Genomic DNA, 26,105 nt, shown 5'->3' on the forward strand with positions numbered 1-26,105 from the left:
AGTAATGATATTTTTCACCGTAACTTTTATATGTTTGCCATTAGATATAGTTAAGAGCCCCCCCCCCCCTTTCCCGTAAATCTGTTACTTATAGATAGTATTTCCAGTATATTTAAATTAATATTTAAATAGAAGTTAATGTGTTTTGTAGCACAAAAATTTCAGTCTCAAAACAAACATGCATCTAAACAAAGTCATTAAACAATAGTAGTTCAAAATATACATGTGCCGGCGGTGATATTTTAAATTGGCAGGGAGTAGGTTTCAAATTCGAGCGGCTTAATCATTTCAAGTGTTTATTCCCAATGTACTTTATTCATTTATTATTATTTTTTTTTTTTAGAAATGTTGACTTTCACACCACAGTGTCAAATGATTTTGATTGACAGGTCAAGCACGTGGACTTCGTGTGAACTTGAAGCAGGAAAATAAAAACCGATTATGACTGTAACACAAATAGGTTTGTGATAAAAATAGTTTTTTCATTGCCTGGTGTACAAGATGAAATAATAAAGAAGAGATATTATAGAAATAATAAATTAAGAGATATTTTAAAGTAACTAAATAAAGGAAAACTAGTTGAAACAGAACAGGAATTTAACTATAAAAAATGAGATAAATAACGAAATCAGGTCCGTAGAACGCGGGGGTGGGGGGGGGGGGGCAGCCATCCACTCTTTCTGAGTATAGTACTTTACTATAGTAAATTTTCCTTTTAATTGCTTGTCCCCCCCCCCCAAATTTTTTCCTCTAAGGTCGAGCACTTGCGAGGATTTGGATGGTTAAGTTGTTTTTTTTTCATTTTTATTTTTTGGGAACCTGCCCCCCTCACAGCACCCACCCCCAGTCACATTTGAAACTGTTGCTATGGGCCTGGAAATTGGTTGATAACGAAAATATATATGTAAAAAGTTGAAATATACCTGACTGCTTTTACTTAAGAACAACTGGTAAAAAAAAAAACTTGCCAGAAAGGTGTTTCCGTTTACATATGTACAGTGTAAACTAAGGAGATTAACAAAAATAAAGGACAGATGATACAAACAAAAATATATTAATGGATGCCTGGATTGGTATATTTTTTTTTTTTTACCTATTTTGGTTACAAATGATTAGAATAATAAATTTCAAAAATATTAACATGATTAAGAAATTGTTTACTTTCTACGATGTTCAAAATTCCAAAATTGTTTATAAAAGTTTGTCAGTTTATATCATCTGTCTTTGAATGAATAATTATTTACGAACCAGCCAATAGTAGACAAACTTGAGCAAACGGGCTTCGCCCACTTCATTTACATACCATTCACAAACTTCAAACATTCACCAAAGCGTACCTTGCAAGAACAAGAAGCGTACCGTTCACAAGTCTTAAACGTACCGTTCACGAAACGAACCTGTTAAGTGTAATATACGAAAGACAGCTACGGCGTTCCATAGCCATTTGTTTACATTCACAAACAAAACAGAATGCACGTGCAGGTAAGCAAAGCGACAATTTTTTTTCAAAAGATACTTAAAAATTCTCTAAATGTGTCTCAAATATTCTAAATATGTTTATTAAATACATATATGATGCAAAAAATTTACAGTAAAAAAACGGGTTCATTGTTTTGGTTATAGGTCAGTAGGTTACGTAAATGATCTGTCCAGAACGTAGCCTAAATCAAAACGTCCTGCAGTTTAAATGTCCACTGTAAACATGGGTCAAGTCAGGTAAGAAAATTCCACTTAGAACTGGGTACTTGAAAAGATCGAAAGAAAAAAATCATTTTTTAGGTCAATTTAGAGTCACTCATGCAGGTGACCTACATGTACATGTATTGGTCTCTGTTTTCGTCCATCGTCGTTTATCGTGTGTCATGTCTTGAATTAACGTTTGATTCAGAACTCTCTGGAACCGCGGATCCAGTTTTAATCAATTTTGGCAAATAGTGTAAATGGCTGGAGGGAACAAAATTTGTACATTTCATGGTCCCCGCCCCCTGGGGCTTGCGAAGTGGGGCTAAAACCGTAAAAAAAATAATAATCTTCTTCTTTACTCCTGGATAATGGACAATAAGGGTGAATTAAAAAAAAATGACCAACGCATATTTATCAACCCACAATAAAAATACAGGTGTAACAGGGTTTTCTTATGGTGTTAAAGAAGAACTCCTGCGTCTAAGGTTCGATCATTTTATTTTGTCATGTTGAATAAATAAATACATCAATAAAGCCCTGAAAATATCAATAACAAATTATAAGTATTTAGAAAACAAACAACCATATTACATTTATAATGATATTCATGAATTTAGGCATGAATTACTTTATAATAATCGATCATAAAAGTATTACACATTATACTGAGCATTGAAATAAATACATGGAAAAGTAAGTTATTTCCCTTACACCGACGTCTTGAAAACGAGAATATAAATCGAACTATTCCAAATAGAACTATTACAAATAAAATGAATAGTTCACAAATCTATTTGCAATAATATATACACAATAAATAGAAAATAATTGTAGGTATACCTGATTGTGGATCAAGGCTCAAACAATGGCCACCCGATAAAAATAACGGGTCTTGATATATATACTCCTATTAAACAATAATTATATTCTATATACACTTCTGCATAATTGATATTTTATTTACATACTCAAAGAATTTATACTTTAAGCTTCATTTAATAATGATAAAGTTGAACTCAGTATATCTTCACAAAATTACATTAAAAATCAAAGACGATGAATTATCGGAAAGTATAGAATAAGAATTAGTAAAGATAAAAGAAATAGAAGTCAACTTACAGTCTCTGTCCTGAGGTCTCGTCTCAAAATTAATATTGTATATAATGATGACCAAAAATACTCATCTCACTTTCTCAATGGTCTATAGATGTCTGACCGATACACAAAGAGATCGGCGGGAAAAACGTCCCTAACCAATCGCAAGCTTGGATATTAAAACTGACCAATAACATTATATACCCTCAGGATAAGTAAGAACTTCTAGAACATAAGTAAAGATTAAAACCAAATGAAGTTGTAATATTTTATTAATTTTATTAACGGTGAGCGCAAAACTCCGTGAAAACGAAATGCTGCGCGATGCTAAAAATAAAATATATACACGTGAATATTAAGTCACTGAACTATATAATATAATATTCACTTAATAAAATAAATTAAAATATCACTCTATCACACAGGCAATGAAAATAGATTTCTATGTCTCAACATATGTCTTTAGATAGTGTCTAAATACCTGCCAAATATCTCGTTGTTATCTCAATTAACAAAAAAGTTATGCCCAAAAATGATGCTAAAATTGTCAGGAGTGAAACACCTTTTTGTGACATTTTGCAATTTCAATATTTTTCGGAGATCTGTGAAATAAATAATAATGCTTTATGTTGAAAATAAAGACTTTCCTGATAATATTCAAAGTATTGAGCTTTTATTAAATGTGCGCTGTAGTAACTTTTGTTTAATCAAGTTGTGGTCATGGCTGATGTTTAAAAAAATGTTATACCATGTCAGGAGTGCAACAGAAAAAATGTAGTGTTGCGAAAAAAACATCAACTGTAAAATTCTGAAAGAAAATTAAGACAAAAAAGAATTTTCGAAGTGTAAAACAATAACTGATATACATTTTAAAACTTAAAAATGTATATAAATCACAAGCAGCATTAATTATAGTCAAGTATATGTGCATACCCAATAATGTCAGGAGAGCAACATTTGATGTTTTACTCCCAAGCATGAAAAAACTATTATCATTATATGATTTTCTGATTTTTATTTTGGAAAAGAAAGACACAAAGAACATTTTTACCAAATAGATTTATTAATTACAGGATCTGTCTGTGCTTCAGATCTATATTTCTATGGTCAGGAGTGCAACACATTTTTTAAAGATTCAAGTTGTGTGATGAAAACACTTCTATTCATGCTTAGACGTATTCATTAATTAATAATGATCTTTTTGTATAATTTAATACTAAATTATTGACAGTTTTATTATTAAAATCCTTCTTTTTTCAATTTTATCAATTCAGATGTGTTTTTTTCTCTTTTGTGATTTTTTTAATGAATGTTAAAAATAAACACACTAAAAAATTGTCATAAAATTCAAGTAATTCCTCTTCAACTTCCCTGAAACAACAGAACAAGTTCTTATGTAATTTTTTTTTTGAGATATATCTGTACTAGACATGGGTAGATATGCATGTTTTGTGTTTTTTGCTGATTCAGCATTTTTGTTGATTTTGGTACTTTTCGAAGCCTTATTACTCAAACTTCTGGCGTAATACAGGAGTTGCAAGTATTTCGCATAAAAGCAGAGGAATGTCTCTTTTGGACTTTAAATTCAAAAAGGTGTGTTTTTTGAAAATTCCAATCCGTTGCCTAGCAACCAAAATGGATGTTTTGATAAATAAAAATGGAAAATCGTACAATGTGAACATTATTAATCTAATAATTTGTTATCTGAGAGTATAAAAACACAGTTTAAAGTAAGGAAATATATCTGAGACACCTTTGCAAACCAAAAAATATTGTAAAGATACTTATCTCCGTGGCAACCACAAATTCTCCATAGCAACAAAGCAAATAAAGTCACTTTCGGCAAATTTTTATGAACAATTATAAAATATTAATCCACAGTTCGTTAGCATATTGCAATTAATCAAATTTGATTTTGTAATAGATGTCTTAGCAAAGTACATTTTTATAATTTAGCCCATTTTTATACTTTTAACCCAGGGTAACAACATTTGAGCAAATAAGAAACAGAATATGTTATGGAGAGTTACTAACAATTTTCTGTAACAACTTGAACTTTTTTTGGCACGCAAGGTCACCGATTATCATGAAACTTTGCTCTTTATAATAGTTACAATTATAATAGTTTGACAACAGAATTTTAAATCAATCAAAGTTTAGTTGTCATGGTAACAGACAGGTTGATTTCAACAAAATTTAGATTTTCGGGTACTTTGAATCTTTATTGACCCTTCACAAGCACTCAGAAAACCAAATTGGCCATTTATATATAAAAATAAAAACAATAAACCTTGTTGCCACTTATTATGTAAAGAAAGTATTTAGAATTTAGAAATGATAAAGAAACAATAAAAATAGTGTACCTTATGAAAAGAAGTTAGCAATATTATTCTAACAATGAAAATATCAGTTGCCGAGATGACACAGCATAGTACCACGATTTGTGCCTAAGTTATAACACAGCAAACAAAGATTGGGGTATAAAGGAATCACCTGTCTGTCTGTCTCTGTGTCCTTTTGTCCATGCAATCATGTCCGGGTCATAACTTTGTAATGCTTTGTAATCTAGAAACAATACATTACAAGTTCATTCTTGATAATAAAAAAAAAAATTGTTAATAGTCTGAGGGTGTATCTTGACTTTTACCCAAGGTCATTTTAGCTAGTTCAAGGTCACTAGCAGTTAAAAGTATAAAATTCGTGTCTGGTCTATAACTGTCTTTTTCTGTATTGCTGCTTGAAATTGGTTTAGCGGTTCTAGAGAAGAAGTTGAAAATGTTCAAAAGCTAATGCACGACGGACGACGCACGACGACAGACAAAAACGGATAGCAATAGGTCCACTGAGTGACTCAGGTGATCTAAAAAGTTGTTAAGCCATGTAATTAACCATAAATTTAGGGGGTATAAGCAACAAGAGGCCCATGGGCCACATCGTTCACCTGAGCACTGTGGCTGGGGAAAAAAGCAAAAATCAGTTCAGAATTGAAAAGCTTTAATGCATAAGTGGTCCTGACCTACCCTCTAAAAGGGAATGGGGGGGGGGGGGTTATGATTTGAACAAAATTGAATCTACACTAACTAAAGATGCTTACATATTTCTTTGTCTGTGACTTTTTTCCTACAAGTTTGAACTTTCGTTATGGTCCCACCCTACCCCCGGGGGTCATGGTTTGAACAAATCTGAGTCTACACTATCTATTATGACCAATCATAGCTTTGCTTTTCTTGAGAAGATTTTAAAAAAAATTTCCTATGTATTCATATACATAACTTTAATTGCCAATTGTAGTCCCACCCTATCCCCAGGGGGTCATCATTTTTTTCAAACATGAATCTACACTAACTTAGGATACTTCCGAATAGTTAATAACCAATCATGGCTTTGCTGTTCTTGAGAAGATTTTTTTTCTATATATTCCTATGTAAAACTTTTATCATCCATTGTGGCCCCACCCTACCCTAGGGGGTGGGTTATGATTTGAACATACTTAAATCTACACCACCTGAGGATGCTTTCATATAAATATGACCACTCATGGCTTTGCTGTTCTTGAGAAGAAGATTTCTAAATTTTTTTCCTATACCCCTATGTAAAACTTTCATCGTCCATTGTGGCCCCACCCTATACCAGGGGATCAAGATTTGAACAAACTTGAATCTACACCACCTGAGGATACTTCCATATAAATATGACCAATCATGGCTTTGCTGTTCTTGAGAAGAAGATTTTTAAAGATTTTTCCTATAAATTCTTATGTAAAACTTTTATCATCCATTATGGCCCTGCCCTAAACCCGGAGGTCATGATTTGAAAAAAATAGAATTTACACTACCTGAGGATGAATCCACACGAGTTTCATCTTTCCTGGCCCAGTGGTTCTTGAGAAGAAGATTTTTAAAAGATGCCATTAATTTTCACTAATTTGTAATTATCTCCCCATGGAAGAGGGGAAATAATCTTCATTTTAAAAAAAACTTGAATTCCCTTTACCAAAGGATACTTTGTGCCAAGTTTGGTTGAAATTGGCCCAGTAGTTCTGGAGAAGAAGATGAAATTGTGAAAAGTTTACGACAACAACGACGACAGACAATTTTCGATCAGAAAAGCTCACTTGAGCCTTCGGCTCAGGTGAGCTAAAAATTCAAACATTGTTTCATTTCTTACCATGTCAATCAGTCTCCCTAACAAAAAATATTATGCTTCTTGTCAGTTTGTCTCTATATATAATCAATACCCATCTATTTTCGCATAGTGTTCTAAGAGTTTATAAGGCGTAAGTATTCTATGCCGTAATAGTGCACGGCTTCTTTTTCTAAAGAAAATCCGACATCACCCATGCCAGGGATCGAACTCACGATCACGAGATTGTCAGTCCGACGTGCTGCTACCGACATGACGCCATTATCAAACACTTATTTTAATGTATATAAACCTAGTTTCAAATATTTGACACTTAAAAGAAAACAAAACATTTTTTTTTTTTAAAATAGTTTCTTACAATTTTTTATCCCTTTATTATATTAAGGTTCTTTGAAATTTTCTGTATTATACCTAACTGCATGAAACACTAAAAATTATGACGTAATTGTTTCACATCGTGACGTAATAATAGGGGTATACCAGGATGTTTGTAAGAGGTGATGAAACGTTGGAAATCGAAAAAAATATTTTTGCTTTTATACAACAGTCAGCATAATAATAACAAAAGTGTTGTGGTTTGCATGCACCTCCGGCTTGTGCACCATGTATCAAACCCTGACTACTTTTTAGGCATAGTGCATGCAAAGCACATTACGATTACATAAATCAAACGCTTGAATCCATACTTTTCAAAACTTATTTCCCTTGGTCGCCATCTTTGAGGAAGAACCAGTAGAACCCTCACAGTAGGCTTTGTAGTTTTCTGGTTTGTATTTTTGTCATTTGACTAGAAAAAAATTTTGCTTCTATACTGATTGTCACAGGATAAGGCTACCCATACATTGAAGGAAAAGAATTTAAACACAATTGATGCATCGGAGCACGCCCATATATTTGGTAGGAAAAAGTCGTTTTTTCCCTTTTGACCTTTTGGTTGACCCCGCAAAAGGACACAACTTTTGCAAAGTATGGATTAGATTATTCACCAAAGTAATGTGGAACAGCCTATTAATGTCCCCAATTCAACATTCCAAAATTATACATGTTGATACAAATTATTAAGGAGAATATTAGTGGTCCTGATATGATATCTACACTTTTAACCTAAAGTGACATTGAACATTGCCGGAATGACCTTGGATCAAGGCAACAACATACCTAAAGGCCATGTGTAATATTTTTGTGAAAAATGAACGTTCAATGTTTTTTTCAATTAAAGAGCTGTGAACAAGAAATGAACTTGACACTATTCCTGGAAACGGCCTTGACCTTGCCAAAATGATCTTGAATAAATATGAAGACACACCCCTGAGACATTAGCAATATTTGTGTCAGGTATGGGCTTCCAGTGTTTAATCATTTCAAGATGTAGACAGGGCACAATGTATACATTTTTTTAAATAGATCATGAACCTGATCAAAAAACCTTTCGTCAAAATCATGACATACTTTAAGGTCATAATCAATTTTTCTATGAAGTATGGACATCCAATACTTTCCATTAGAAAATTACCGTAGACCTGGCACAAATTTAACATTTTTTCTGCCAGTGATTTTCACTTGCTAGAATTATCATGGGTCAAGACCATGACACACTCTTTGTTCACATGTAATCTATGCCAAAAATGAACTTCGAAATGGCTCTCCATTACAAAGTTATGTGGCCTGGACACATATTTTACACCTTTTGTTGAAGTGACCTTGATCTTACTGGAATGACCTTGGGTTACGGTTTGAACATACCAATGGGGCATAAATCTTTTTGTGAAGCATGAGCTTACAATAATTCGAAATGTGGTCAGGACACGAATTATACATTTATCTGTAAAGGACCTTGAACTGGAATGAAGAATATGATACACCTCTTAAACAATCTCTGTATGAAGTATGAATATCCGATGTGCCTCCATAAGAAAGTTTATAATAGACCAGACAAATTTTACACTATTTACTGCCAACGACCTTGAACTAGCTGAAATGACCTTGGGTGAAACGTTAAAGTCAAAATTCAAGCTCAGATTATAAACAATCGTTTTTTCAAGAATGAACTTTCAATCTTTCTCCATTACGAAATTATGACCCCATCATGACTGCACAGACAAATGAACACAGAAACAGACAGACAAAGTGATTCCTTTATACTACAGTCTTTGTTTGCTGGGTTATAACTATGGCACAAATGATGTGTTATCATGGCAGCCGATATTTTCATTGTTAGAATAATATTGCTAAAACTTCTTTTCATAAGGTAAACTATTTTTATTGTTTCTTTATCACTGCCGATAAAGTTAAGTCATGCAACTCCCATAATAAGATAATACTGGCCGTTTTTCTGTATATAAAATGTATGCCGACTGTAACCATGGTTACCACCTATATAGAGATCTATTCCAAATACTTTCTTTACATATTAAGTGGCAACAAGGTTTATTGTTTTTATTTTTATATGTAAATGGCCAATTTGGTTTTTTGAGTGCTTGTGAAGGGTCAATAAAGATTCAAAATAGCCGAAAATCTTGCGTGCCAAAAAAAGTTCAAGTTGTTACAGAAAATTGTTAGTAACTCTCCATAACATATTTTGGTTCTTATGTGCTCAAATGTTGTTACCCTGGGTTAAAAGTATAAAAATGGGCTAAATTATAAAAGTGTACTTTGCTAAGACATCTATTACAAAATCAAATTTGATTAATCGCAATATGCTAACGAACTGTGGATTAATATTTTATAATTGTTCATAAATATTTGCCGAAAGTGACTTTATTTGCTTTGTTGCAATGGAGAATTTGTGGTTGCCATGGAGATAAGTATCTTTACAATATTTTTTGGTTTGCAAATGTGTCTCAGATATATTTCCTTACTTTAAACTGTGTTTTTATACTCTCAGATAACAAATTATTAGATTAATAATGTTTACATTGTACGATTTTCCATTTTTATTAGGTCACCTGAGTTTACTCAGGTGACCTATTGCTATCTGTTTTCGTCCGTCGGCGTGCGTCGTGCGTCGTCCGTCGTTCGTCGTGCGTTAACATTTGAACATTTTCAGCTTCTTCTCTGGAACCACTGAACCAATTTCAACCAAATTTGGCACATAGCATCTATATGTGAAGGGGAGTAAAAATTGTGAAATTCATGACCCCTACCCCCCTGGGGCCTGAGGGGTGGGGCTAAAACCATCAGAATTAATGCAATCTTTAAAAATCTTCTTCTTTACTCCTGGGCATCAAGCAGGCAAACTGTTGGCATGAATGTAATAAGCATTGAGCCCTCTACCTAAATTGTGAAATTTATGGCCCCAGGGTCAGGGGTTCTGGTGCTAGGGTGGGGCTCTGTTGAATATGTAGTGAAAAGCATTATTCTTAAAAAATCTTCTCCTCTGCTCTTCAGTATTTAGGAAACAAACAATATGCATAGTTATGATGAGGAAAGGTGTCTCTTCTAAAATTGTGAATTTCATGGCCCCTGGGTCAGGGGTTCTGGTGTTAGGGCAGGTATCTAATGATTATATAGTGAAAATGCATTAATTATTCAAAAATCTTCTCCTCTGCTCCTGGGTACTAAGCCGATGAACTAAGTACATAGTTATGATGAGAAAGAGTGCCTCTTCCAAAATTGTGAATTTCGTGGCCCAAGGGTCAGGGGTTCTGGTGTTAGGGTGGGGCTCTGTTGAATATATAGTGATAATGCATTATTTCTTTAAAAAGCTTCTTCTGTGCTCTTGGATATTATGAAAACAAAATAAATACATAGTTATGATGATGAAAGGTGCCTCTTCCAAAATTGTGAATTTCATGGCCCCAGGGTCAGGGGTTCTGGTGTTAGGGCAGCGTTCTGTTGAATATACATGTATAGTGAAAATGCATTATTTCTTTTAAAAATCTTCTCTGATCCAGGGCAAACAAACTGAAGGCATAGTTATGATGAATAAGGGTGCCTATTCCTATGTTGTGAATTTCATGGCCCCCTGGTCAGGGGTTCTGGTTTTAGGGCGGGGCTCTAATGATTACATAGTAAAAATGCAATAATTCTTTGACAATCTTCTCCTTTTCTCCTGGGTAATAAGCTGATGAACTAAGAGTATAGTTATGATATGTAAGGGTGCCTGTTCCAATATTGTGAAATTCATGGCCCCTAGGTCAGGGGTTCTGGGGTTAGGGTGGGGCTCTGTTGAATATATAGTGATAATGCATTATTTCTTTAAAAATCTTTTTCTTTGATCCTGGGTATTTAACAAACAAACTGATGCATAGTTATGATGAGTAAAGGTGCCTCTTCCAAAATTATGAATTTCATGGCCCCTGGGTCAGGGGTTCTGGTGTTAGGGTGGGGCTCTAATGATTACATAGTAAAAATGCAATAATTCTTTGAAAATCTTCTTCTTTTCTCCTGGGTATTAAGCTGATGAACTAAGAGTATTGTTATGATATGTAAGGATGCCTCTTCCAAAATTGTGAATTTTATGGCCCCTGCATCATGGTTCTGGTGTTAGGGCAGGGCTCTAATGATTACATAGTGAAAATGCATTAATTCATTGATAATCCTCTGCTCTCTTTCTAGGTATTAAGTAAGCTTACTCAATGTAAAATTATGATGAGCAAGTGTGCCTCTTTCGAAATTGTGAATTTCATGGCCTCTGGTTTAAAACATGAATCCATTGTGGCGAAGTTGTTGCATGATACTCAGGTGACCTATAAGGCCCGTGGGCCTCTTGTTTATCAAAACATCCATTTTGGTTGCTAGGCAACGGATTGGAATTTTCAAAAAACACACCTTTTTGAATTTAAAGTCCAAAAGAGACATTCCTCTGCTTTTATGCGAAATACTTGCAACTCCTGTATTACGCTAGAAGTTTGAGTAATAAGGCTTTGAAAAGTACCAAAATCAACAAAAATGCTGAATCAGCAAAAAACACAAAACATGCATATCTACCCATGTCTTGTACAGATATATCTCAAAATCTTATTCCTATGTAATGCATTGTGAAAACACTTTAAAAGTTTATCTTTACGATAAGAATAATTAAGAAGAAATTATTAAATATTCACAATAAATTTCAAGCCCTAAAGATTTGTGATTTTTTTGTCCATACACATGGAAAATTGACTGGTTGCTAAGGAAATTTTATTTGTCATGTTTCCATAGTAACCATGACCCAAAACTTTTTTCACTTTGCATACATTGATTGTAGCACAAGAGAAATCTATATGTTGAAAATCATCAAATTCTGAGAACCCTCATGATTCACTTTCAAACCTACTTTGCCTGATTCTTACAGAGACTTGCACTTAATTATGAATTAAGTATTGGACTATAAACATTGCACAGTTTCATTACCACTTGATATTGCCAACACTATGAATATTTGTGTTCTACTGTTTTAATTTTAAATTTTACTGCAGTCAGGAGTGCAACAAAACTGCTTTATAATTACCAATGCTTTTCAACTATCTATACTACTATATTAAAATTATAGACTCGAATTTTGGCCTTTAATACCGATAAATCGGAAGAGTACTGTCTTTTGTTTTATATATTTTAAACATCATTGGTACTTGAAGATTACCAATTTGATTTTATTTTTTTCTCAATTAAGCTTCGCTAATTAATAATCAACGAAAATTCCTCAAAAAATTCCGGAAATCATCTGGATTTTTTGGATTTTTACAATCTTGCGAGTGCGCATTACATTCACGCTAAATCACGGTGTTCAAAAGTAACTACTTACAATGTAGGAGATATATATTTGTTATTTTATAATTTCTCTAATAGGAAATGATAAATATATATGAACAGAATATATAGCAAATTTCCAATGAAAATTAACACGTATTTGTATTATCGTTTCTGAGTTTATCCATGCAAATGTGATATTGTAGCCATGTGGGTAATCAATCGCCATCTCGGAGACACATTTATTATGTTATTTACATGTGTATGTCTCTGGCCATCTCAACGGAGGCAAAAAGCTCATTATCGTAGGAGCAATATTAATGTAACTACTCGATTTTATTTTATCCTTCCTTTCTTTTATGCTTTTTGGAGGGGAAGGGGGGGGGGGGTCACAACTCCAGCTAGAATCACATCTTAGTGAAGTAGGCATTCTTTTTCCGCCAAAAATTACAATAACATTATTTTCATTTCTTAACTTTGAAATAAATCGAAATAATTAAATAATGTCAATATAACTGATATTTTCAATTTGAAATGTGTCTAAATGATTGTAACTTGAGTTTGTTCGCCATGTTTACTATTACCTTCACTGCTAAAATTTATAACGCGGTAAATATGAAACATAAACTACGGGCAAAGAAATATTTGATTCCATGCAAAAAATTCACATCATATTTCTTAGGAGAGTGTAGTGAAATTAATAGCATTGTTGTAGGCTAAATTATGTAAATACATGTAATGACCTCTGACCCTGGTCTGTCAACAATACGGTGAACACCCCCTGAGTTACCTGGGACCCAGGTATAACCAGTCAAATCCTATAGCCATGTTGTCAACAACACGTACCTCCTGTCTTTTATGTATGCCTTTGTGTTTATTGTCCTGCCTGTTTACCCGCGTGTATGTCCATGCATATGTACCATGCATTCGTAGCTGTTATTTAAATAATAAAATGCTTTCTTAAGTGGTTCATGCGAGATATGCATGACACTAGCATAAAAGTAGCATTGCAGAAAAAAAACATGTAACCCGTATTAGCAGATTATGTAATTTTTTTCTGCAATGCTTGCGCCGTGCATTTCCCACGTGAACCATCAAAGAAAGCATTTTATTGTTTACATTTCACCTCCAAAAATTTCTTTAACACTCAAAACAAAAGTGGGTGAAATATCTAAATCATTGTTATTGATTTTCAGTACGTTACGTATATAAACACCAGTATAACACATTTGTCCATTTTCATTTCTGCTTTTACAGATTATATATGTCTATTACCTGTGTATATATAAAGTATATGTATTAGCAGTGCTTAACTCTTTTATTGTTGAGGTCATATTTTGAACAAGTTGAGACCTGCAGTGTTAAAATTGTAACAAAATTTTTTTTACACCTTTAGTTTAATGACTGATTGTGTAAAAATATCAGCTTAGCACATTTCTTCATTTTCATTACTTTGCTTGATATGTATCAGCAGTGCTCAACTCTTTGTTGTTGTCATATTTTCAATAAATATCCATAGTTTCTTTTATTAAATTTGTTTGGAAAGGTGAAATTTATGTAAGCCCGGCGTGATTCGAACTCATGACTTGATTTATAGCTAACTGGGGGGTCAAACCCATTCTGCGCTACGCCGTTACGCAACAATTTTGCAAAACAAAACAAAACAAAAACAAAAAAACCCAGAATTATATTCACATTCATTGTTTATTTCAAAAGTACCTTACAATATGAATGTGTCGATGTATCTATTTTGTAAATGTCCGATATGCACATGGATGCATTCATAACAATGTCAACCCGTGCACGCACGGGTCAAAGTCTAGTCTTTACTTAAAAAATGAGTTTAAAAAATGTTTGATACTATCTGATGTTCAAAAATTAAACACTATGTCTATCAACAAATTACAAAAATTTTCTAGTCAATTCAGGGAATAGTTTTCATCATTTCACATATAGTTTTATATACAATTTATATATATTACACTTTGCAAATAATCATGTCTCAAGGTCTTCAATATATGAAAAACCTGCCGTAAACGATCAAAAATATCAAAACGACAAATTAATTTACAAAGTAAGAATGGGTTATTGTGTGAATTGAAAAAATAATGTAAAATAACAATCAAAAAGCCAATTTTTTGTCACACATACAAGAGAAGATACTCAATCAAGGTCTAGATTTAATCATTTATACCCCTTTTACCATTTTGAAGCATAAAAAACTATAATTTCTTGTGATTATGTATTTTAGAAAGTCTTTTAAGGTGTAATGATATTTTCTTTTTTCAAAAGAAATTTTACTAAAAAAATTCTGAAACTTTTTAATCCAATTGTCTATTCTATTGCCACTTCAGGATTTTAAACTAGAATGCATGTGGAATATGATGATATAAGTGAAAAATATGTTAGAAGTAGTTGAAGTTTTCCAAAAAATTTCAGTTTGATGGTCATTTTTTTTTAATTCACCCATAAGCACTCAAACTGTTGGCATGATTGTATAAGTATAAACATTGAGCCCTCTACCAAACTGTAAAATTCATGGCTCCTGGGTCAAGGGTTTTTAAGCTAGGTGGTGCATTATATCTATAAAAAGCTTCTCCTCTACTCTTATAAATTCAGCAGACAAACTAAGTGCATGATGGTTATGATAAGCAATGGTACCTTTTCCAAAATTGTGAAATTCATTAAACTTGGGTCAGGGATTCTGTTTTTATTGCTGTACGTAACATGTATATATACTGAAAATGCATTTTTTCTCTGAGAATTGTCTACTCTGCTCCTGGGTATTAATAAACAAAGAAAATGCATGATTATGATGAGCAAGAGTGCCTCTTCCCAAATTATGAGTTTTTGCCCCAGGGTGAGGGGCCTGGCATTAGGGTGGGGCTTTAATGATCATATAGTGAAAATGCATAAATTCTTTAAAAATCTTCTTTTCTGCCCCTGGCTGGGTATTCAGCATACAAACTAATCGCATAGTAATGATGAGCAAGGTGACCTCTTATAAAAATGGGAAATTCATAACCCCTGGGTGAGAGGTTCTGATGTTAGAGTGTAGAACAGTAGAACTATTCATTATATAGTGAAATGCATTATTATTTTGACAATCTTCTTCTGTGCCCTGGGGCATAAAGCAAACAAAGTATGATGAAAAAGGGCACCCTTTCCAAAATAGTGAATTTCATGACCCCTGAGTAAGGGGTTTTGGTGTAAAAATCGGGCTTTATAGATCATAAAGTGAAAATGCATAAATTCTTTAAAAATCTTCTTTTCTCAACATATATATTTATCAGTCACACTAATTGCATGGATATGATTTCAAAATTTTTTGAAATTCATGGACCCTGGGTCCGGGGTTCTGGTGCATGTTAGGACGGAGATCTTTTAATAATGAAACTCCATCATTTCTTTAAAAATTTTCATCTCTGCACCTTAATATTAAGCAAAGTAAGGCCTAAGTGCATGGTTATAATGAGAAAGGATGCCTCATCCAAAATTGGGAAATCCCTGGGTCACTGGGTCAGGGGTTCTGGTGTTAGGGTGAGGCTCTATTGATTATATATTGCAAACACTGGGTATTTAGCAGATAAACTATGTGCGTAATTATGGTGAACAAAGGTGTCTCTATCAAAATTGTAAAATTCCTGGCCCCAGGGTCATGGGTTCTGGTGTTAGGGGGATGGGGGCTCTATTGATTATATAGTGAAAATTCATTAAGTCTTTGAAAATCCCTGCTCAGGGTTGTATTTTATTCGGGTGAACCTTAAGGCACTTCAGCTTCTTGTTTTTATCGTATTATGCGTGTGCACGATTGTGTGTATCTAGTTGCACAAATTTTGTGAGAATAAACATATTGTACATGTACCTGTATATTGTGGTTAGTAATGGGTTGGCATTCAAATGAAGTCTGACTGGAGTAGAACAGACAATTATCTATTTTTGCACTTTTGGTATATAAAAACATTCATTGTATTGTGGGACTTGTCAGTATGATATAATTTATTTGGAAGGGATCCAGAATGTAGGATTTTTTTAATAATAAGCCCCAGTTTAACGTTTTCGTGAAGCTGTAAACAAGAGGTTATCAAAAAGTTCGTAAAATAGCGCCATAGAATTAAAACTGTTTGAGATACGTCATTTAATTTTTACCATTTTAGTAAGCAAAATCTTTTCTATATGTAGAATGATCAATAAATCATGAGTTGTTTTTTTTTTTAATAAATAGTTAATTTTTTTGTAAGCAATTGTATAACCATGCGGCGCAACCTCAAAAATACGACATATTTTCTACCTGCGTCTAACTATAAAATCTATTTTGGAATGAGCATTTGTCATCCAATCACTTTAATTCACTCATTTGGTATGAACAATTATTCCGTAGAATTTGAATTTTTACCTCATTTTTAGGTTTTATGAAACCTTATCGTAAATTTTTTATGGAATGCTCACACAGTTAAGGATTTAAAAATGATGCCAGAAGAGGAGTGCCTTTTCCCCACATTCTATAAAGTTTCACACCTGGTAAAACTGGCGTAGACCTAGCTATAAGGAATGTTTAAACAGGCTACAGAGTCGGGTATGAGCTGTCAAGGTGGAAAAAGGCTATACAAGGCCTGTAGTCGTCAAGCAGATTGGAATTTTTTTTACTAGAATAAATAGCTCAAACAACAATTAGTCACAAAACTTCACGGGCTAAACCCAAACATATTTTACCCCCCCCCCCCTCCCCCAACGGGTAGAAAAGGTAGAAAAAAAATTTCCGGAATTTTTTTTCCACGATAAAACTTAAGACTCCTGTGATGTTGATATATGTATATGGTATAGAGTTATTGTACTTATACTGGTGAATATTGACACAAGTTGGCTGTATAATTGTATTGTCCCATTGATTTATATGAAGTAACTCTGAATGAGAATTATTCAATATAGGTGTGTGCAATATCACTGTACGTAAAATCAACAATTATATGATTATCTATCCATGTCGCACTGAATATTTGAATTAATATTCGTATTTATAATTAAAAGAAAGAAAAAAGTTTTTGATTTTTCATTTATGATTTATTTACTGCTGTTATAAGGGGACCCATCCAGCGATCCTTTATGAGCCTCTTACGTGCGTGTAGATATCAACATACGTCTGCCGCGCCTGAAGTAACAAGTTCCGCCACCAGGAATTCAAAACCTTTTCAAGAGATTCCGGGTCCTGGTGGAATTTACAGTCTCCCGTATCTGGGAACAGCTCTTCATTTTCACCCTTTTAGTATGTATTTTAAAGGAGAGAGAGAGGGCGTGAGCAATGAAAAAAAAAAGATAGAGTAGCGATATCGACTTGACCCTGTGAGTGCAATCTAGTTTTTCTCAAAATTTATTTTGAAGGAGGGTGTGTACATGTAACTATGTTTTGAATACCTGAAAATAGTAAAGCTCAGAATTTTATATTTTGCTGTGTTTGTTAATGCTGATAGAAAAAAAGATTACAAATTATCCATTTTATAGAAATAACTCAATTGAATTTAAATATATTTTGTTTCAAGCTTCAGTCACAGTCCCGAAAATGTACAAGTTAGTTCAAACTTTTGCTGATAAATATGGTGACATAATGAAGTTCCGTGCTGGTAGCCAGTGGATGGTTGTGGTATCCAACCCGAAGTTTTCCCAGCAGGTGCTTGGTTACCCAGAAAAACAACCCTACCGACCCATAATCGATATACTAGACGTCTATTACAAGAGAAAGAATCTGTCACCTGGACTAGCATCACTGTTAAGTATACAGGTTTAAGATCAGTTTTGAGATACGCATGTACCAATGTGGACATTCAGAATGCTCAGACGATTCATGCTATTGCCACTATTATAAATAATGTGATTTGGTTTATACTTCTATATGTTTTCATCTCTCTAGTGTTAAAATTGGTTTTGGCTTTGCCACATCCTTGAATTTATATTTTATAGGCATTGTAGAGATTTCTAATTGTAAAAGAGATTTCATATTTATAGGCGCATTGTTAGAGAAGATTTCTAGTTTATAGGGGCATTGTTAAGGGAGATTGCTAATTCTTAGGCACACTGTAAGAGAGAGAGAGAGATTGCTAATTTAAAGATTCGTCATGAGAGAAAGAATTTACTAATTTGTAGGAATGTCGTAAAAGAAAAATTGCTCATTTATAGGAGTATTATAGAGAAAAGATTTCTTATATATAGACGCATTGTTAGAGAGAGGTTGCTTATTTACATGTGCGTTGTAAGACAGAGATTGCACATTTTAAGTGCATTTTAAGAGACATGCTGTTTATTTATAGGCAAGGTGAACAATGGGCAAAGCTGAGAAAACCTGCAAATGACCAAATGTTGCGTCCCACTGCCGTGACGTCATATTTACCAATTCTGACACCAGTAGCAGACGACTTTATCGCCAAATACAGAGATTCTCTTGAAATAAAAGACTGTTTAAAAACTTTGATTAACTTCACAACAGAAAGTAAGCCACTTTTATAAAAGGTGTAATATACATGTATATGTTTCATAAGTCCAATAGCTTAGTTTCCTGTAATATTCATTTTACTGGGATGATTTGAATAGTCCTGGTTGAGGTAAACTTGATGCTGACTAATTAAAAGCTCGACATGGATCTTCGGCATGTAACATTTGTAAAGAATCCATGTCAAAAAAATGTTTGTAAAAATGATGAAATGGCTTTGACATATCAAATCATAATTGTAACTATACATGTAACTAATAATCACATAAATATAACTAAATAAATACATTGTACGTATACATGTACATGTATGCATCTCTTACATGTACGTAAATCTTAGTTTCAGAAACAATAAATCCACATAAAAGTACATGTATCTGGTTTCCCTGATTCTCTGGCATGGTATTTGACTTCGACTTAATACTTATTTAACTTTCAAATACATAGACTTCAAACGTCGTTGGAACCCACGGGTTTTCTCTCCGTTTCACCACATTCACAAAGAAAAAAACCTGACGGTTCCGACGACGGATCTCAAAATGTTTCACCAGATAAAGGCGTTTTGCTTTCTAAAAAAGTAGCAAAATAAATTACTCTTGACAAACACCTGTACAAATATTTCAGGTGTAGGGATGCTTTGCTTCAACAGACGTTTGGGATGTTTAGATGGAACAGCTAACCTGGATTTCGTGGAGGACTTGGGAGTCTTTTTCCGCGGCATTGATGAAACAAGTAGACACGTAAAACCTTACAAATACTTCAAAACTCCACTGTATAAGAAATTTGCAAAAGCAGCGGACAACATGTATAGGTGAGAGAAATGTATATACCAACAGCATCTAAGTCTTCAAACAACTGCAAAACAGAATATTTTCTCCTCATTTAAGTATTATTTTGCAAGTGACAGTTGTTTGACGAAGGAGTATTGCTTTTAGCAATAAATTTCTTGATTCTGTTCTACATGGACACTATGATAGATGCATGAAGTCTTTTTTTTATTTCAGGGTTGCGAGTAATGAAATGCACAAAGCATTGGATGAGATGATAAAACTAGAAAGTGAGGGGAAGTTGGACTCACTCTCAGACGAGCCTAATCTCCTGTATGCTCTTATCTACAGTGCGAGAATGACTCCAGAAAAAGCCCAGAGTTTGATTCTTGACTTATTTGTTGGTGGCATTGACTCAGTGAGTCTGAGATATACACAACTGTTTCTTCTCAATCTTAAAACGTTTTGGGTTTGATTTTGATTTTAGATATTTTTGATTGGAATTGATATTTTCTTTTAAAAATATACATATCAACATGTACATATGATGTAGTTTCTTTTTTTCATTCAAGTCATAATTCATACAGAATACTGGTTTTTCGTAGTAAGAGACACTCGCTGGTTTCATTTGAGGTTCAAGAATTGAAAGAGGGGAAATTCAATTATTTATACATTCACACTTCCCATTTAAGGAGCACTTACGATACACAAATATCTGTCATGATTAATGTTAAATAGATTGCTACTTGGATGAGTCTATAGTAAATGAATGATTTTGATTCACAGACTTCCAATGCTCTGACTTTCCTGTGGCATGAACTGGCTTTACACCAAGATAAGCAAGAACGACTTTTTCAAGAAATTGACTCTGTGATTGGAAAGGGTAACCTGAGCAAGGAGGCTTTGACAGAAATGCCCTACCTGAAAGCTTGTGTCAAAGAATCTCTAAGGTAAAAATAAAACAAAAAATATATATAAAGATGTTTAAATTTGTTCCTGAATGTTTTCCATTTCTACTGTAGGAAGAATTACCCCCTTAGCATAGGGACTCTGAGGCGGGTAAATGAAGATATTATTATTGGAGGTTACCAAGTTCCAAAAGGAGTACGTATTTAATAATATGAAATCATTGTCATTCAACTTATGGACTTATTGAAACGAGTAGTTTTACTGCCTGAATGCAACCAGAGCTCAAAATATACTTGCTAATCATATATACATTTATTGAGGTTTGTCTTGCTTTATTAGACAGATGTACTTATTCCACTAAGAAACATGAGCACAAGTTCGAAATATTACAAAGATCCTGACAAATTTATTCCGGAGCGATTTTTAAGGGGCGATAAATCCGTAGATGAAGAAACTAGACACAACCATCCATTTGCTTATCTCCCTTTTGGGTTTGGGCCACGAGGTTGTGTTGGACAAAGGTTTGCTGAAAGTGAGATCTACATCATAACAACCAAGGTATGATTATCAGAGCCCAAAATACATGTAGATTGTTCTCACAATCCCATCCATGTCAATCAACCTTGATAATCATGCAACCCATTTTTAAAATCTTGAATGAGAATCAATATACCGTGATTATATCTTGCATAAATAAGGAGTTACTGTTAAATCACCAATTTTCTTGGAAGTTTGGTTTTTCATTGTTTTCATGGTATGGAGAGACTGAAGAAGTCTTCCACAGTAAAGTTTGAAATATATAACTCTGCATTTCTTCAACCAAGAAATCAAATCCCCAAGAATCAATAGTTTTTCCTCAAACCTCGAAAATTCGACCCCATGTAAATACAAGATTTTACAGTTGTATGATAAAAAAAAATTAATTTTCTTTTAACTCAACTGGGTCACTCAGGTAACATATTGCTGCCATTATTTCTATCTGTTTTCATCCGTTGTGCATTAATATTTGAGCATTTTTAGCTTTTTTTCTCAAAGGACTGAACCAATTTCAACCAACTTTGGTCTAAAGCATCTATGGGCAAAGAGAACACAAATTTTGAAATTTGTTCTCTCTCCCACTCAGGCCTGAGGGTTGGTACCAAATCAATCAAAATTAATTCAATCTTCAAATTATTTCTTCTCATAAACATCAAGCAGTCAAATTATTAGCATGATTATAATAAGCAATGACCCCTTTACCTAATTTGTGAAATTCATGGCCATTTGGCTGTAGGTAAGGATTTAGTGTGTGGCTAAATTGCTCATATGTTTAAGATCCATTATATCCCATAAAATTGTCTTCTTTGGTAATGAACATATAGCAGGCAAGCTGTTTGCATGATTAATTATACCCCCTGCAAACGAAGTTTAGGGGGGGTTTATTGGAATCAGCTTGTCCGTCTGTCTGTCCGTCTGTCTGTCTGTCCGTCTGTCTGTAGATGAGATTTTGTCCGGACCATTTCTTGGAAACTGTTGCAAGGATTTGTCTGAAAATTTGAATACTTATTCGTTGCCATATGAAGGTGTGCACCTGGTATTTTCATCATGATAGGATAATTTTTTTGCATTTTACAGGGGTTTTTTTTCATTTTTATTATGTTGTTTTGTCTGGATCTGTTCCCAGAGACTATTGCATAGATTTGTATGAAAATTTGTACACTTATTATTTACCATATGAAGATGTGCACCTGGTATTTTCAACATTATTTGATAATTTTTCTGCATTTTACAGGTGTTTTTCTTTTTCATTTTTATTGACTTGGTCATTTCGGGTTCATGTCTAAGGTTTGAGACATAGAATCTAGAGCATCTGAACAAAAATGTGAACTACAGCTTAAAACTACTCATTAGAACTAAAAAAAAATCACAAAGTATTAAAAAAGTTTTTACATTACACAGCAGATAGTGTAAATCCATTTGTCCCTTGGGAGTAATGAGTGGACATGCATCCAGTTAAAGATTAATTAATGAGTTCAGTGTGGGAAGCTGTTAGGGCATCTATGATCAAGCAGGTCTTATCTATATCTCCTGGGAATTGGGCAGAAAGAGATAAAGATCTCTGTTGTCTAAGTCTCTTAATTGTAATTTATGTCTGTAAAAATACATAGTTACTGGAACCAACCTTTTATTTTTAAAATGAGTTTGATATAAAGGTATTAAGATCAATTTGATTTTGTATAATTAATTATGATATTTTTTTTTCAACAATCAATTTGCAGAGTGTCATGTCTCACAAAGATGACAGATAGTTGCAAACTATATTTTCAATGTAATAAAAAACACTGTAATTACTAGTATTGATGTTTTATTAGGCTGCACCTTAGTTTCATTCATTAAAAAAAATATAATGAGTAATTAAATTTTCAATCTAAATGTTTAAGCAAATTGTGAACACCTCTCACATCTTGAAAACATTAGTGATTTGGTACCTTCTCTGAAAAACCCAGCGGGGGGTATTTGTCCCTTTTGGACAGTTCTAGTTGATTTTGATGACATCAAGCAGTCAAGCTATTAGTGTGATTATAATACGCAATGACCCTTTTATCAAAGTTGTGAAATTCATAGTCTCTGGGTCCTTGGCTTATGGCTAAGGATAGGTCTAAGTTGGTTATTTATTGAAAATACATTACATATTTGAAGATCTTCTCTAATCATGGAAATTTATCAGACAAATCTTTTCCATTTTGACTCATATGTTTCAGGCTATGGGTTGAGACACATTGCATGGTCATGTATTGTAAAGGAAAACACTGGGTCCTTGGTTCAGGGCTAAGATAGGGCTTAGTTATTTATCTATTGAAAATACATTACATCTTTGAAAATCTACTCTAATCATGGAAATTTATCAGGCAAACCTTGTCCCTGATTTTGATAAATACTTAACCCTCCACCAAAGTTGTGGAATTCATGCCCCACTTGGGTCCATATGGTTCAAGCTACAGGGTTGGGCTAAGTTGGTCATATATTGTAAATACATTTTTTACTCATGGATTACTACTTGACAAACTGTTTGCATGAATACAATGTTTACTTACCTACCCCCCCCCCCCCCAATGTGAAATTCATGACCACACTGGGTCCATCGTTTAGAATTCATGATGGGGCTTAGTACTATATATTACATCTTTGAAAATCCTCATCTTTTTATGGACATTTAACAGGCAATTTCCATGACTTATAATAAACATGCACCAAGTCCTGTATCAAAATTATGAATTTCTTGGCACCCGGGCCCATATTTTAGTCTCCAGGGTGGAGCCATCTCATGGACATCTTGCAATCAAACTGTTTGCATTATTACAATACATGAATGTACTTATGCCTTTGGTTAGTCGTATAGTTGTAAAATTCATGATTCTAGATTTCCCGTCCCATGGCAGAGCAAGTTTGTCAAACTGAAAATTAATCTTTGAAATTGTTTTCCTTTTGTAAACTAAGGGTATTCCCAGTCTTAGGCAAGCTGTAAAATTTTTGTCACACAGGTCCAGAGTTCCGGTTCAATGTTTGACCATATGGGGCCAAAGTGGTCAGACATTAAGAAACTCAATATATTCCGGTGACCATCAAGGCGACTGGGCATTTTATTTAAGCTTTAGCTTTTTCTTTTAAATGACAGGGACACTTATTTCTATTTCTATTTATATATATCTAAGCATTAGCATAATAATTTTTGGATTTTTTACGATGCTAGCATACATTGAACAAAATTGGATGTGTGAATTGCTAGAAACTGAAGTTTGATTTTCAATCCTGTTAGACCGTTCACGGTAGCTCAGTCGGTGGAGCGCTCGCTCCGTGATCGGGCGGTCATGAGTTCGAATCTCGGCCGCGACTGACCTAAGTCGATAAAAAAATTGGTAGCAACTGTTCCTTCGCCATGCGCTCGGCACTTTTGAGTGAAAGTTGCGGGTCTTTCGGATAAGACCTTAAAAACCGAGGCCCCGTGTCACGGCAGGCTTTGGCACGATAAAGATCCCTCACTGCTCAATGTCCCTGAGTGCCGATTAAAGGTCAAAATTTGAAGCCCTTCACCGGTATATGGTGACGTCTCTATATGAGTGAAAATTTTTTCTAATGGGACGTTAAGGAACATACAATCAATCAATCCAGTAAGTTTGATAGCAACTGGTTTCTTGAAATTTAAACATGCTATGAAAATCATTAAGCTGATTTTTGTTGTTGTAAATTATTGTCTTACAACCTTGATGTACAAAAACTTGTTGTCGCATTGCATGTTCTGTGAAGAACAACAAAATGTTCATTATTCTATCTTTACTGTGAAATTGAATTCAGGTAGAAGATACAGTTGAAATATATTCATATGATAATTTTTGCATATAAAATTAACACGTGCACTGAGGTTTTGGAATTTCGATTTTTGCCACAGGGGTTCCAAGGGTCACTGGAGGAAAAATTTATTATTCTTATGGGGTCTAAATCTTAATATTATAGTTCATTGACGAAAAGACTTACATAAAGTGTTCTAGGAGAGCAATATACTGAGCAAGTATATGACAAAAATGATTTGATTTTAGAAATTATATGCAAATACGCATGACGCTCAGTTGACCATCAAGTTGTAAGCACCCCTTGTCTGTTACAGCATAGAGACAAATAAGTCATTTTATACTGCATTACACAGAATTAAGTTACATTTCACTTTTATTCTCAGCTCATCCAAGCCTTTCAAATTTCGCTGACTTCGGAAATGCCAGAAAAATTGGAATTTACCTACCGGATATTTGCTTGCCCGACAACCAGACTTCACCTTCAGTTGAGAGCACGATCATAGTGACCGTTTTATATCTACTCTGAAGTTTATAGTAACTTATCAACGAAAATACTCCAATTGAAAGTAATTAGTGATGACGTGTCAAGATTTACTCTTAATAAACAGATATTAGAACAAGAGTGACCTGTCATTAATTACTCTTAAGTAAACTTAAGTATAGAGAATGATAGTATCCTTTGTATATAAAATAATATGTGTCAATATCATTCTTTTGTTATTCTTCATGATATTGAGACAGATACATCATTTATACAAGTCTTCATTACAGAGAACGATTAATGTGACAATATATTGTGTATTGATATCCAGTTCAGAAATTGACAGTGACATGTTGTTAATTTATCTATAATTATACCCACGCTCTGAAGGAGGGGGTATACAGTAATTATACTTGTGTGTCTGCTTGTCCATAACAAATTCTCAACAATTACTCTTCACAGATGCTTGAATTTTAGCACTCCTTGTTTTGGCATGTCATATGGTGGGACTCAATTTTGTACGAATCTGATGTCAACTTCCTGTTTAT

At 33.8% G+C, this 26,105-nt stretch overlaps 1 protein-coding gene across 1 annotated transcript; it reads left to right on the forward strand.

Annotated features, from left to right (window-relative positions):
* The first annotated feature begins 1,631 nt into the window (after positions 1 to 1,631).
* On the forward strand, positions 1,632 to 25,754 carry LOC133205491 (probable cytochrome P450 49a1). Its single transcript, XM_061341321.1, has 10 exons — positions 1,632 to 1,716; positions 17,673 to 17,854; positions 18,129 to 18,354; positions 18,894 to 19,072; positions 19,697 to 19,883; positions 20,077 to 20,257; positions 20,626 to 20,789; positions 20,862 to 20,943; positions 21,088 to 21,306; positions 25,460 to 25,754. Exons 1-10 carry the CDS (start codon positions 1,688 to 1,690, stop codon positions 25,577 to 25,579), a joined length of 1,569 nt encoding a protein of 522 aa, XP_061197305.1. The 5' UTR covers positions 1,632 to 1,687; the 3' UTR covers positions 25,580 to 25,754.
* The last annotated feature ends 351 nt before the right edge of the window (positions 25,755 to 26,105 follow it).

The sequence above is a fragment of the Saccostrea echinata genome, unplaced genomic scaffold, assembly GCF_033153115.1.
Source record: "Saccostrea echinata isolate AGI-Se365-2 ecotype Australia unplaced genomic scaffold, CSIRO_AGI_Sech_v1 ptg000054l, whole genome shotgun sequence".
Lineage (NCBI taxonomy): Eukaryota > Metazoa > Mollusca > Bivalvia > Ostreida > Ostreidae > Saccostrea > Saccostrea echinata.